General features: G+C 36.6%; 2 protein-coding genes across 6 annotated transcripts in view; both read right to left on the bottom strand.

Moving 5' to 3' along the window:
• Window positions 1-138: 138 nt before the first annotated feature.
• Window positions 139-3,269, bottom strand: cd79a (CD79a molecule, immunoglobulin-associated alpha). Its single transcript, XM_084089743.1, has 5 exons — window positions 3,126-3,269; window positions 2,052-2,402; window positions 733-848; window positions 552-611; window positions 139-470 (listed from the first exon to the last, which is right to left on the bottom strand). Exons 1-5 carry the CDS (start codon window positions 3,163-3,165, stop codon window positions 354-356), a joined length of 684 nt encoding a protein of 227 aa, XP_083945869.1. The 5' UTR covers window positions 3,166-3,269; the 3' UTR covers window positions 139-353.
• A 155-nt stretch (window positions 3,270-3,424) lies between these two features.
• arhgef1 (Rho guanine nucleotide exchange factor (GEF) 1) overlaps window positions 3,425-12,181 on the bottom strand; it is a 49,152-nt gene continuing 40,395 nt past the window's right edge. For all 5 annotated transcript variants that reach the window (XM_084089715.1, XM_084089716.1, XM_084089718.1 and 2 more), the window contains 17 exons: window positions 11,979-12,169; window positions 11,737-11,883; window positions 11,524-11,606; window positions 11,268-11,393; window positions 10,261-10,375; window positions 9,900-10,000; window positions 9,542-9,616; window positions 9,375-9,450; window positions 9,109-9,276; window positions 7,960-8,047; window positions 7,697-7,813; window positions 7,474-7,535; window positions 7,234-7,377; window positions 7,016-7,135; window positions 6,675-6,847; window positions 6,421-6,521; window positions 3,425-6,309 (listed from right to left, as the gene is read on the bottom strand). In XM_084089715.1, the coding sequence (XP_083945841.1) occupies window positions 6,447-6,521; window positions 6,675-6,847; window positions 7,016-7,135; window positions 7,234-7,377; window positions 7,474-7,535; window positions 7,697-7,813; window positions 7,960-8,047; window positions 9,109-9,276; window positions 9,375-9,450; window positions 9,542-9,616; window positions 9,900-10,000; window positions 10,261-10,375; window positions 11,268-11,393; window positions 11,524-11,606; window positions 11,737-11,883; window positions 11,979-12,169 (1,861 nt within the window). In that variant the 3' untranslated portion in view covers window positions 3,425-6,309; window positions 6,421-6,446. The remainder of the gene's footprint in view (window positions 6,310-6,420; window positions 6,522-6,674; window positions 6,848-7,015; window positions 7,136-7,233; window positions 7,378-7,473; window positions 7,536-7,696; window positions 7,814-7,959; window positions 8,048-9,108; window positions 9,277-9,374; window positions 9,451-9,541; window positions 9,617-9,899; window positions 10,001-10,260; window positions 10,376-11,267; window positions 11,394-11,523; window positions 11,607-11,736; window positions 11,884-11,978; window positions 12,170-12,181) is intronic.

Genomic DNA, 12,181 nt, shown 5'->3' with positions numbered 1-12,181 from the left:
TTTGAGTATCTAGTGGATTCGTTATTTTTTAATAATAATAATAATGTATTATTTACTTTTATATTATTATTACATTAATCTTCATTAGGACACCCTTAAAATGAGACATACATCAAAATCCACACAAAGCAACACAAATGTTTTATACAATTTATTAAAATCATTAGCACATATGTTTGATTTACCACTGCAAGCTTATCTTCAAACTATTAGATGATGCAAAGACACAGTGACAGCAGGCTCATGAAATGCTGAAATGACCAATTAAGCAATTTATCACAAATAATACACAGAGTTCACACTTTCATCTATCATTTTTCAAATGGTCTCTTTCCCTGTTTCTTCAGATCCAGCTACGGCTTCTCCAACTGAATGTCTTCTGCACAGCTGGCCACATCCTGATAAGGGCCTTGCTGATTGGAGCGCTGAATTTGATGGTAAGCTGAATTGCAGTCATCCAGGTTTAGACCCTATGGATGGATATGTGAAGGTCTCTTTCATAAATATGCAGCGTGTTAGTAATAAGAAAAAGAAAATGGAAATGGACATACCTCATAGATATTCTCCTCCTCCCGTCCTTTCTTCTTGTTCAGTTCATTCAACGTCTTTGACTAGAGAAAAAAAGTTACACACCTTTATTTGTTTGTTTACTGTTGTGTGTGGTGCAGATGTGTTTTCATATGGTGGAACACATTTAATATGTTGAATCAACATTAAATCTGCATATCTGACCTTACAGAGCAGCATAGTGCCAGGGATCAAGACACACAGCAGCAGCAACACCCCTTCTGCTGTAATGATGCTGTTCTTCACACTCTCACTGAGGTTCAAGGTCTTCTGCAAAGGTTCTAATAAAAAACATTGTCTTAACCCATGACATTTTTTTTTTTTAGGATTGACAAGAGCACTCCATTGCAAGTAGATCAACCTGACCATGGACTATTGTCTTGAGAAGATTTCAGGGAAAAATTCAATAAATAAACAATAAATCTTGCCTGTGTAAGGAGAGTTAAGTAACATAAACTTAGCATGAATGAGTAGAATTTGGGTTTATGTCTTTGAATGGGCTATTTGTATTTGCCTAACTCAGCCAATTAAATGATTTGTGGGGATTATTGCACAATGCAGCCTCTTAAGAGAGCTTGAGTGCTTGCATTGTTAAGTTTATGACTTTCATATCATATTTATGTAATGAAGAATAAATAGTGGGCCTACAACAAATTATGTGCAATATTACATTATATGCATAATCTTAAATTATATACAGTACAGTATATATTATTCACTATTGTTCAAAATTTGAGAGCAGTAAATTTTTTAAGATATTAGTACTTTTGTTCAGCAAAGATGCATTAAATTAATCAAAAGTGACTTTTACACTGTTACAGAACAAATCTAGGTCAAATAAAAGTTGTTATTTTGAACCTCCCTGAAAAGAATGCTGAAAAAAATGTATCACTGTTTCCACAAAAATATTAAGCAGCACAACATTGATAATAATAAGAGCACCAGATCATCATATTAGATCGATTTCTGAAAGATCATGTGACACTTAAGACTCGAGTAATGATGCTGAAAATTCAACTTTTCATCACTGGAATAAATTATATTTTAAAATATATTACTAAACAGTTATTTTAATAACAATATTACTGTTTTACTGTATTTTGGATCAAATAAATGCAGCCTGGCTGAGCATAAGAGACTAAAAATCTTACCGAACCCAAACTTTTGAACAGTTGTGTATATATAATAATAATTATAATATAATATATTAATATAATATAATTAGAAAACAGCTATTTTAAATTATAATATTTCCCAATCTAACTTTTTTTTTTATTTTTTTTTTACTGTAGTTAATAATAATGGGATCTTGGTAAGCCTGAGACTTCTTTCAAAAACATTAAAAACATCTTACAGATACCAAACTTTTCGACAGTAGTGTTATTAGCTGAAATGGTTTCTGTGATGATTACAAGAAATAATAAGAAATAAAAATAAAATATAATAAAATAATAAATAAAAGATATAACTATGATCTGACTCACTGTACACTAGAAGGAAGGTACCATGGGTAAAGGCGTGAAGTGAACCATGATTCAATTTACACTGGTAAAGCCCGGTATAATTGAGTTGGATGCTCTTGAAAACCAGCAAATGGCATTTGACTCCATCCGTTTCCTTCATTGACATTATCACATTCTCAGACAGATTTACTAATCTGGGCACTATGGTGCCATTGATGGGTGGATCATTCAAGATCCAGGTGATGGTGTTGTTCTTTTTCCAACGGTAGCAGCAGCGGACTGTAGCTTCATGGTCGACGGCCACACGCTGATACGGCTGATCTGGCTCCAGTTTCAGCTCTTCTTCTTCTTCTACTTCAGCTTTGGCAACAGCTTATGCAAAGGACAACAATAAACCAAAAAGCCACATAACAGTAGTTAAAAATGATATGGCCTTATTAAGGATGGAAGACACCAGAACAAAGCAGTGTTTAAAACAGTCAGTGACTTGTTGCACAGTGGGGATTTCTTTAAGATACGGTCATAAGTGATTAAAAACCTCTTATATCAAAGCAGCTTAATATGGGCTACAGCTTTACTCCCCCAATGGGCATTCACTTCAGTCCACATGATATCAGCATGTTTAAATCTATTAACTAAACCGTCCACTTCTCACCCACAAAATGCTTTATAGACAAGACTTAAATTCATACAGTCAAAAGCTACACATTACAGTGTAAAATTAAATTAGACCTTTAAAATTGAAAGTCACACTAAAAACAAAAAAAACAAAAAAACTACACACTGCTAGCACTAAGATACAAATTGTAACAGCTGCTCTGAGAGGAAATCAGCTTCACTGAAGCAGAACGCAGACGTGCAGATGGAAATGGTGCACTTTGTTCTTTTGTAAAAGATAAAAAGTTTAATAATCAATTTGAACAGGTATGCTTTCTAAAAACTAAATTTAGATTGAATTTTTTAATTTTTTTGTGCTCAAATAGAGCTCGGATTACTTTAAAACCAGTTAGTTATAATTTAATGCTCAACAAATATTAACATTCCACATTAAAATCAACAGTACATAAAAACATTAGATGTATGTTAAACACCCACCTTCCCAGAAACACAAAAAAATGACCAGTCTGAACTCCATTTTCTCCAATAAACCAGACAAACTGAAAAAACCTACTGCTGCTCGCAAGTAAATGCACTGTTTGAGTGTTTGTCTGCTTTTCCTGTTTCATCTACACCCACCCATTCTTCTATTTCAGTTTGTGGTATACACACACACACACACACACAGACACACACAAATATGTATTACACTTGCATATATATAATTCTCTTTTTTGGATAATGGGGTAATCTGTTTATATCAAGCGAATGCTTCTGAAATTGAAGACAATAAAAGCTTGTAGTTTTTGATCATTTATTTAAAAAAAAAAAAGAGAAAATTATAATTAAAAAAAAACGTACCTACATTGTTCTTAAGTAACTTACATATAAAATCAAAGCCCAAATACACAGAATAGTCCTTGCATAATCAATTATATAGACAGACAGCAATGGAATGCCTGTATCAAGTGGACTCCTGTACACAATTACATAAAAGACAGTCATAGACTCAGAGGGTTTAAAAGACCTAACAAAGAGCACTCAGTGCTGAGCACTCAGCCATTTTAAAGAACAAGGGGTTTGCATTTAAAACTAAAAACCGCTAAATGAAGAGATTGCATGTCAACCGACCCAATTTGCACAAGGCACCCTATAAATAGATGTAAACATACAGATATATCACTATGTATACGTATATGTAACAGATACACATGAAAAGTTTAAGGGATGAGAGAGAAATGACCGCACCCAAAACGGTCTTGCGCATTATAAAGAGTTCATAGGGATATCAAAGTTTCAGTCTGAAAATGACTTGTGTTTAAATGAGTTTAAATTGTGGTACATTCCACGTATGGCTCCTGTCATAAAAGTGAATTTCAGTGAAGCCTTTTATAGTTAGTATGGTCAAGGGTGTACTTTATGTCTCTCTCTCAGTCCCTTATTTATAATAGGCAATGCATAGTACTGTAATTACATAGTTTTCAAAGAAAATCAAAACAACAGAATCGAAGAGACTGAATGAACTGCTCATTCAAGCAATCGCGAATGAAAAAAATTGTGTAAAAGGACTGTAGGAAAGTCAAGTGGGTAGAACAAATCTCTCTAGTTTCATTACCAATCTTTAAGTATTAAGTATTATCATTTGCTACTTCTAAAAGGAAAAAAAGAAAGAAAAAGTTATGATTGATGTGTACTAGAAACAACACTGCTGGCCAGTAAGCAAGACTTCTGGTAATCCACTTTGTGTTAGTCCTACAGTATGTCTTTTGACTGTTATGAAGGTAAACAGTTGAGGAAAAAGAGGGAAAAGGAAACAAGGCCTTACCATTTATCAAAATAAACAACACAATTACAACTTAAACGTGAATGTAAATCACACAATGTAACAAATAAGGTAAAATAATAATTTGACAGTTGGCCGGGGAAAAATAATTCCAGTACTGGTGTGAAAACCTACTGTTTGTGTCCCTGTCTCCGAACTCTGAGATATAACACTTTGAAGCCCCTGCAAGTGCCTGATCCTCTGTGGCCTGATTTCCTAGTAAGATAAGGAGAGCAGGAGAGAACAAGCTGGTCCCTAAAGCTGAAAAACATGGACTGATAATGAAATCCAGGATACTGCTCTATAATTGATACAGCAATTCAGTTCTGACTTATAATTCCATCTATCTGAGCCATCACACTTACAAGCCAATCCATCCACTTCACCATTTTGTGGGTTGATCCAGCAGAAATTAGATCCCCCTTTCAACTCAGCAAATCATTCCAATTTACAGCTGAAGATGTTTTCATATCTAAACTTTGTTTCCGCAATCAACTCTTTGGTCCTGCTTATATAGTTAAGAATGAAATAAAGTTATTCCAGAAAAAAAAGTACTATATATTCATTGCATCCAACGTGTAAGAACATGAAACTGAAATAAACGAAATTACTGAAGCCTGCCTGTTACAGCCACACCACATGAATTTGCATAGAGGCTCACAAAATTGGCAATGTGTGATGATTATCATCAGTCCTCTGTAGAATTATCACAGTACTATTGGCAACACCCTGGTCAGAGAATGTTATATATTGTGCATGCTTCATATGTTATAACGACACCGAAGTGTGGATGTACCTACAAGCTGGTCTGTATGCATTAGTTACATTCAAACTTCTACGTAATATACGCATATTTCCGCTAACCTTGATGACATCTCTCAACATCGAACCTTTGCCACGTCAAATCTTCCATCTCTCAACTTTAGAACTTGCCTGGTTTTACTGCAGAGGGGTTAGATTTAACTTAAAACAAGCCAAGCATCCCCAAACCTCCTCTCTACTTCCCTTCCTCATCCATGTATTGATCTCTCCTACTTAGCATTTCTTTACTCATTCATAGAGCAATAACAGGACTTCTGGTGTGTAAAAAAATAAAATAAAAAAAATAAGGGTTTTCTGTGCTTTTACTCTCCATTTACAACAGTTCGGCCAATGCATGCTACAAAAGACTCAATACTCTGCAAAAAAAAAGAAAAAGAAAAAAGAACAACCTATATTTCAATATATATTGTATATTGAATACATCTCCATTTCAATATATGTAATTTTTGAAAATGCATGTAATGGTTTATGGTAATAAATATTAAGATGAGTGAACATTATCTTTAAAAAAAAATGGCAAAAAGAAATATGAAAGGGCACATTATCTGTTTGAATTAACTTACTGAAAACCTTATTGAACTACAGTCTGAGCAGTAGGCTTCATATGTGTCAGACTGCATTCACTATACTTTTCTATGAATATAGATAGTCTTTTGGTACTAAATTACTTTTGACATGCTTAGACAGGTTAATCTTTGTGTGTGCGTGCATGTTATAATGCTTCCACATGCACACTTAGCGTTTCGCTCTGATATCTCTCTAGGTGTTGCACATTTCTTTGGCATTTTTTGGAAAGACTCTCTCTCACACCTCTCAACAGAAACACATACACACTCATTCATGCTCAATGATCACTATAATTTCTCAACACCAACTTCATTTCATTTATCAGTGGTATGGAAACTGCTGGAGGCCTGCTGTCATTCTTCTGAAAGAACAGTTGAGAAGAGAGATGAGATAGAGCAGGAACATTCAGGCAGCATTAGTCAATCAGCGAATCCCCGAAAAGCAAGTCTCAAGTCCAGCACATACAGTGATCTGAGGACAAAAAGGACAGATGATAGAGACTGAGTTGCTATACTTACAAAAAACAGAATGGCACTATATAAAAATAAAGATTACAGTATTTTATTTAGTATGTAGTCGTACCTTGTTACAGCAAGTTGTGATGTTTCTCAGTTGAAATGGCCACCCTGAAGTGAATATTTAGCAAGAGCTTCTTGCAACTTATAATGGTCCTCTTCAACAGCCTGGGAACAAATAGAACACCAGAGATACATATTAGTAAGAACACCTCTCTCAGCTTCCCCTCACTCGGATGGAGCCCTATTACTTCTCTCTTCCTCTTCAAGAACTGAAGAACTGACCATTCGGTTTCACAAATGCAATTGATTCCTCCTCACCTGCAGTCTCTTCAGTTGCTCCTCGAGAGCCTGCAGTCTCCTCTGCACCTCCTCCATGCGTTCCTGAGAAAGTACAAGAGGAGCGCTGATCCCTCTTTCCCCTTCTCCTTTATTCCCTCCATCTCCCCCACCATCTTCTCCTTCAGTTCTTCCTTCTGTGCTGGATTCCTCCACTGAGAGGAGAAAAAAGGCATCAGAAATTTCAAAATGTGTGTGTGTTTGTGTGTGTGTGTATATATATATATATATATATATATATATATATATATATATATATATGATGACTAGGTATGAGGCTGAACCTCTTCAGCTTAAAACCTAAAGCAATATGTGTGCAGTACCTGACGAATGAACTCCATCTGCCTCCTGGCTTTCAGGTGCCATCCCTCCATTTTCCCCAAGAGTCTGAGAATCATCTGACAGGCTAATACTCCCAACCAATAGCCTCTTCAAATACATGACTGCGAGAGGAATACAAGCACAAAGATTAAGCATGGAATAAAATTGTAGGGGTGCAATGCAGTCTGTTAGAATTGTATAAAATTTCATAAATGCTGACCTTCGTCCAAAGCACCATTAGCGGACTTCTCTGGAGGGGTGTGGCTGTGGGTGAGCAGGTCAAAGCCATGGGCAGCTAGGTAGTCTATGAGTGGAGGATCAGTTTCTCTACCCTTTTCATCAGTAAGAGTGTCTTTAAATCGCCCTATGGTGAAATAAAGCACACAGTCACAATAAAATACCATAGTAAAATTACATGGATAGGCTTAATATCCAAGTTTCCAAGAGCCAAAAATCTCACCAATACTGCGACTTTTCAACAGGTCTCCTCCATTCTCAGTGGGGCTAAGAGGAGGATTAAAACTGGAGAAGAGAAATGGAAAGAGCTTTGATGACTGAAGTTGGCTTAGAGTAGGCTAGTGGTGGAACGCCATTCTAAAAGGATGCTTGTATTCTTTTATGGGGCCTTGCCATTTGCCCAAAAAAAAAACACCAACAACAACAACAACAGCAAACACACTCACGAGTTATATGCAGGTCCCATGGAGTTGCTGGGCGTGCTGCCACCTCTATTTCTTTCCAGCGGTTTCCCGACCTTCTTCTTTAACTCTTCAACCGTATTTTTGATCGCCTCTGTCCAACTGGAGCATTAAACAGACTGTGAGTGTCAGATCAAATTATATGCTTTGGATCTCAATTTATCAAAAGCAAAATTTCATATAATCTGCTTGTCAGTCATTCATGTAAACGTTCCATATAAGTGGCTTTATATGGTTCACATACTCACTTTTTCCTCTCCCCTACGGTCTGAGCCACTAGTTCATAGATCTGTGCTCCGCTCTCCCAGGTGAAGATGACGTAGAGGGCCTTCGGGTCTGATGGAAAGAACGAAAATAACTGCATATCAAACTTATGTTCTTCAGAATACAACAAACTTGGAAGAATTGCCTTGTATTTTGAGGCTTAAAAAGGATCTATTACTAACATATGGTGAGAAATGGATGGAGTCCTATAATGTAAAAAATATGAAATGACAGTGTATGTAAAGCTATACTTAGCACAAAAACAGAATGTATACCCCTTGTTCTATTGTTTATTTGTTTTATATTTTCCCTGTATTTCCATAATAGTTTTGTTACAACCCTCTAAATCTGTTTTGTTTGAGGGAAGTGTTTAGTGTGTATTCTGTCCAGGAAGGCTGATTCCTGCAGACACATTATTACTACACCTTGATGGTCCGCTGACACCTACAGTCCTATAAAAAAAATCGAGTCACTTCTCTTGTCAGCATTGTTGCTCGCTTGCTGTGTTTGATTTAATCTCTATCACATTAGCTTGTATTTGTAGTGAATTAACGTTTTTGAGTGATTTGTGCTTGAGTGTTTGCTTGAAAGATACTTTGTGTGATTGACTAGTTCAGACATTTTGTGATAACTACTACAATGGCCTGTTTATCAACTTTGATTTTGGCATTTCTCTTTCTGATTTGTTAGCTTGCCTTTGTAAGTATCCCAGGTGTAAATGATTATATATTATATATATATATAAATACAATTAGTAGGGAGTCCGATGCTATTTGTTTTTTATTTATTGTTTATGCTTAAAGAGTCAGGTAAGTTCATTTTCATCTGAATTAGGTTTAGTTAGAAAGAAATACTGTTTAGCTTTTCTGTTTGATATTTTGGCCTTGTCAGTTCCTAAAGTTAAAATCCATTTTTCATTGCCATTAAAGCATTCAATCATTTTTAAAAACTCTTTATTGCTTCAATCTAAAGTCTTTTTACTTTTCATGTTGTGTCCTTTACCCTAGGCAGGGCGTAACAACTATATAAAACATTTTCTTGAGAATCAATAATAAAAATTAGGTTAAAAAAAAAAGAAAAAGAAAGAAAACAACAAGCTAACTCACTGAAACTCATTAAAAACGCTCACTCACCAGTGGCCACGTCTCTGAGAAAAACAGACTCCAGTTTGATGATTGGACTCAGCATCAGTTTGCCTTCTTGAGCAGTGATGTTGCTTTTGCTCTGACATTTCAAAACCATCTTATCATCCTGCTTCTGAAGCAAGACCAGCAGGTCTGACAGCAACACACAGTGCACGTCTGCAAATACACAAAAAATAGAGTGAGTAACAGGCCCGGTTCTTGATTACAGACTGATGACACTGAAAACCATCAAATTTGTCAATCTGCAAGATTACCGATCGCTTTCTCCTTGGTCACCCTCCATGTCAGAGATCCTTCATACAGCATCTTTCTGCTGGTCAGATCAATGTTCTGATGAATAGAGAAAAGAGTGGATATCATACCAGTCTGAGAGTGCCTTCATTAGTAACGGAACTGATACATACGTCAAGATATTTCTCACCTTGTACTCACTGTAGAGGTCATTACTGGGTTTCAATCCTGAGGTGTCTAGTCGGCGCTGGTAGTCTTTCAAAATCTGAGTTTAAAGAAGAATGGAAATTTAGGAGAAAAAGAGTTGAGAGAGGTGGTGTGGAAAATGCCTTGAATCAATCATATTAAAAATTATGAATCAAGCTTAAACTATCCATATAGGGTGGGCGATATGACTTGACATTTTTATCACAGTATGAGCAATTTTATATCACACTAAATACATACATAACAACATGCTGGAATGTAGTAATGCTACATGCAATGCCAAACCACACAGTCTTAGTAGACCCTGTCTTTTTAAAAGAACTTGTACTGAATGTTCTAACCAGCAGGTTCTCCATGAGTTTGACTTCTTCATTGACGTGGTTAAGGACCTTGCGGCAGGATTCAGCAGCTTGGTTAATGTTCTCTTTTTCTGCTTCATCCACTGTAAGAAATTGACACTGGCTATAAACTTTACATTTTTTTGTCTAATATATTGCAGTATTGTTAGTGCTGTCTAACAGTAATTATATAATCAGATATGCTGATTAAGCAATCAAATTAAGGATAATTAATTGCATATACTGTCAATTGCTGAGAAAAATCCCAAAAGACAAGATTTTATGACATTACAATATTGGAGGCAGCACTATTTGCACAAAGGGTTTACTATAAATAAAGTATGAATAGAAATGAAACACACACCTGTGTCCTTTGCAATATTGGCCAGCAGAAGAGGGTACTTGGTTAGTCTTTGCATCTCTATGGGAATGATATCCTTCAGCTGTAGCCTCCGACACTGTGGCTTACTCTCTGCATCCTACAACACAGACACAAAAGATTCCATTTCCCAAAAGACATTCTGAGATGGAATAGAATAAAACAGAATTTCCGTTTTTGGGGAAATTCGTTTTGGACTACAATAGCTATGTATCCATCCAAAGTTGCAAATTTAACTTATGCACAAAATTGGAATTTCACATAAAACATCTGCGAATAATGCGAGCACCGTTTGCATCCAGTGAGCAGAGGAGAACAAAATGATCACTTCCTGATAAACTGCAGCTAAATATCACTAAGAAAAATGGAAGTTCCTGCAGTAGGAGAAGCCACTGTATTTAAACATTTCGTATATAATAAATTACTTGCGACCTCAGAGTGCACAGACGAAACGCAATAAAGTTATCTTGCTTTCGGAGGCGGATGCCTGCTGTTTGGGAACACAGTCGTGTAAGACAGTTCTGGCAGGTAATTATACCGGATCGCTTTGACAAGGGACTTTGCGCAGGCATTTCAGAATGACTAGAACAACATTTCAGATGCTGTGCAATGAGATTGGTCAGCTGGTTAGTCTAGTTATGCTGTCCCATTGCAAAGTCATAATGTCTTTTTTGATGCACATTGAGGAATTTATTCTGTAAATGTGTTTCCATCGCAGTTTATGCGCATGTCTTCTTATCGGATAAAAAGTTTATCTGACTCAATTGAGCACATGTGCATTTTTTAGAATTGATGCGCATTTCCATCCAGCGTTTTTTTTATGTGAATGATGAAAATGCGCATACAAATAGGTGGATGGAAACGTAGCTAATGACTACAAGATGCCAAGTGTCCAGAAAAAGTCAAGTTAACACTTTTACCCATGACAATCCATTTGTGTCTGTCGACTACTAGCAATAACATGGACAACAGTGTTTTAAGTGTAAACGTACCAGTATGAAAAGATTAAAACGGGGGTCCTTCTTCTGTCTGCTCTTTATCAGCTCCAGAGCCCAGGACTGGTAGCTACAGAAGCGTGCGGTAAGCTTCTGAAACCATTCTCCTTCTGATCCACTGAACTACAGAGATAAAGACATGTCTGCTTGTATAACAGCAAATATACATTTAAGCATTCAAGATGAATGCTGAATGACCCAGTGTTAAAAAAACAAGGAAAAACTAGCGTTTAACACACTCTAAGCCACTTACCCTGTTGAGAAGTGGTGTGCTTATGATTTTGACAATGTAATCATCTTCCTCGCGCCGTTTTTTCAGGTTCTCATAAAAAGCATCTAAAAAAAAGAATGAATTTTAGCTATATCAAGTCTGTCGTGACTATTTATGTACGACTTGAATGGCAATCAAAATATCTTATAACCATGCAGATTTCAGTGTATTAATGCATTTGAGGTAGTTACGTACAGTGCATCTCTATGATCTCATCCAGGCTGGGGAAGATGGTGGCCAGCTCAGTTACGCTCATAATCTCTTCCCTCTCCAATGGTCGAGAAAACACAGTTTGCAATACGCTCAGCATACGAACATGAGCATGCTCTGTCGCAAACAGCTCTGAGAGTCACAGAAAGAAAAACATTTTCATCATTGGACCTTGCTACATAGCAGGTCAACAAAACAATTTTTTTCAATGTTCTTGCATTTATTACCATTGATCACTTCTTGTCTTTTGATTTCCTTCTTGCTCAGTTTTTTCAGGTTCTCACTGGGGGCAAGTTCCCTCCAGTTGGGCGGGTCCTGCTCGAGCTCTAGGAGGCGGGGCTCCATTTCCTCCTGCTGTGGGAAGGGGCCAAAAGCAGGACCAGTGAAGGGGCCATCGGTCAACAATCCACCTTCCACACTGTGAGAGACA

The sequence above is a fragment of the Abramis brama genome, assembly GCF_963993115.1.
Source record: "Abramis brama genome assembly, chromosome: 17".
NCBI classification, from domain to species: domain Eukaryota; kingdom Metazoa; phylum Chordata; class Actinopteri; order Cypriniformes; family Leuciscidae; genus Abramis; species Abramis brama.
The sequence above is the reverse complement of the archived record's forward strand: the minus strand, read 5'-3'. Positions and strand labels throughout refer to the sequence as shown.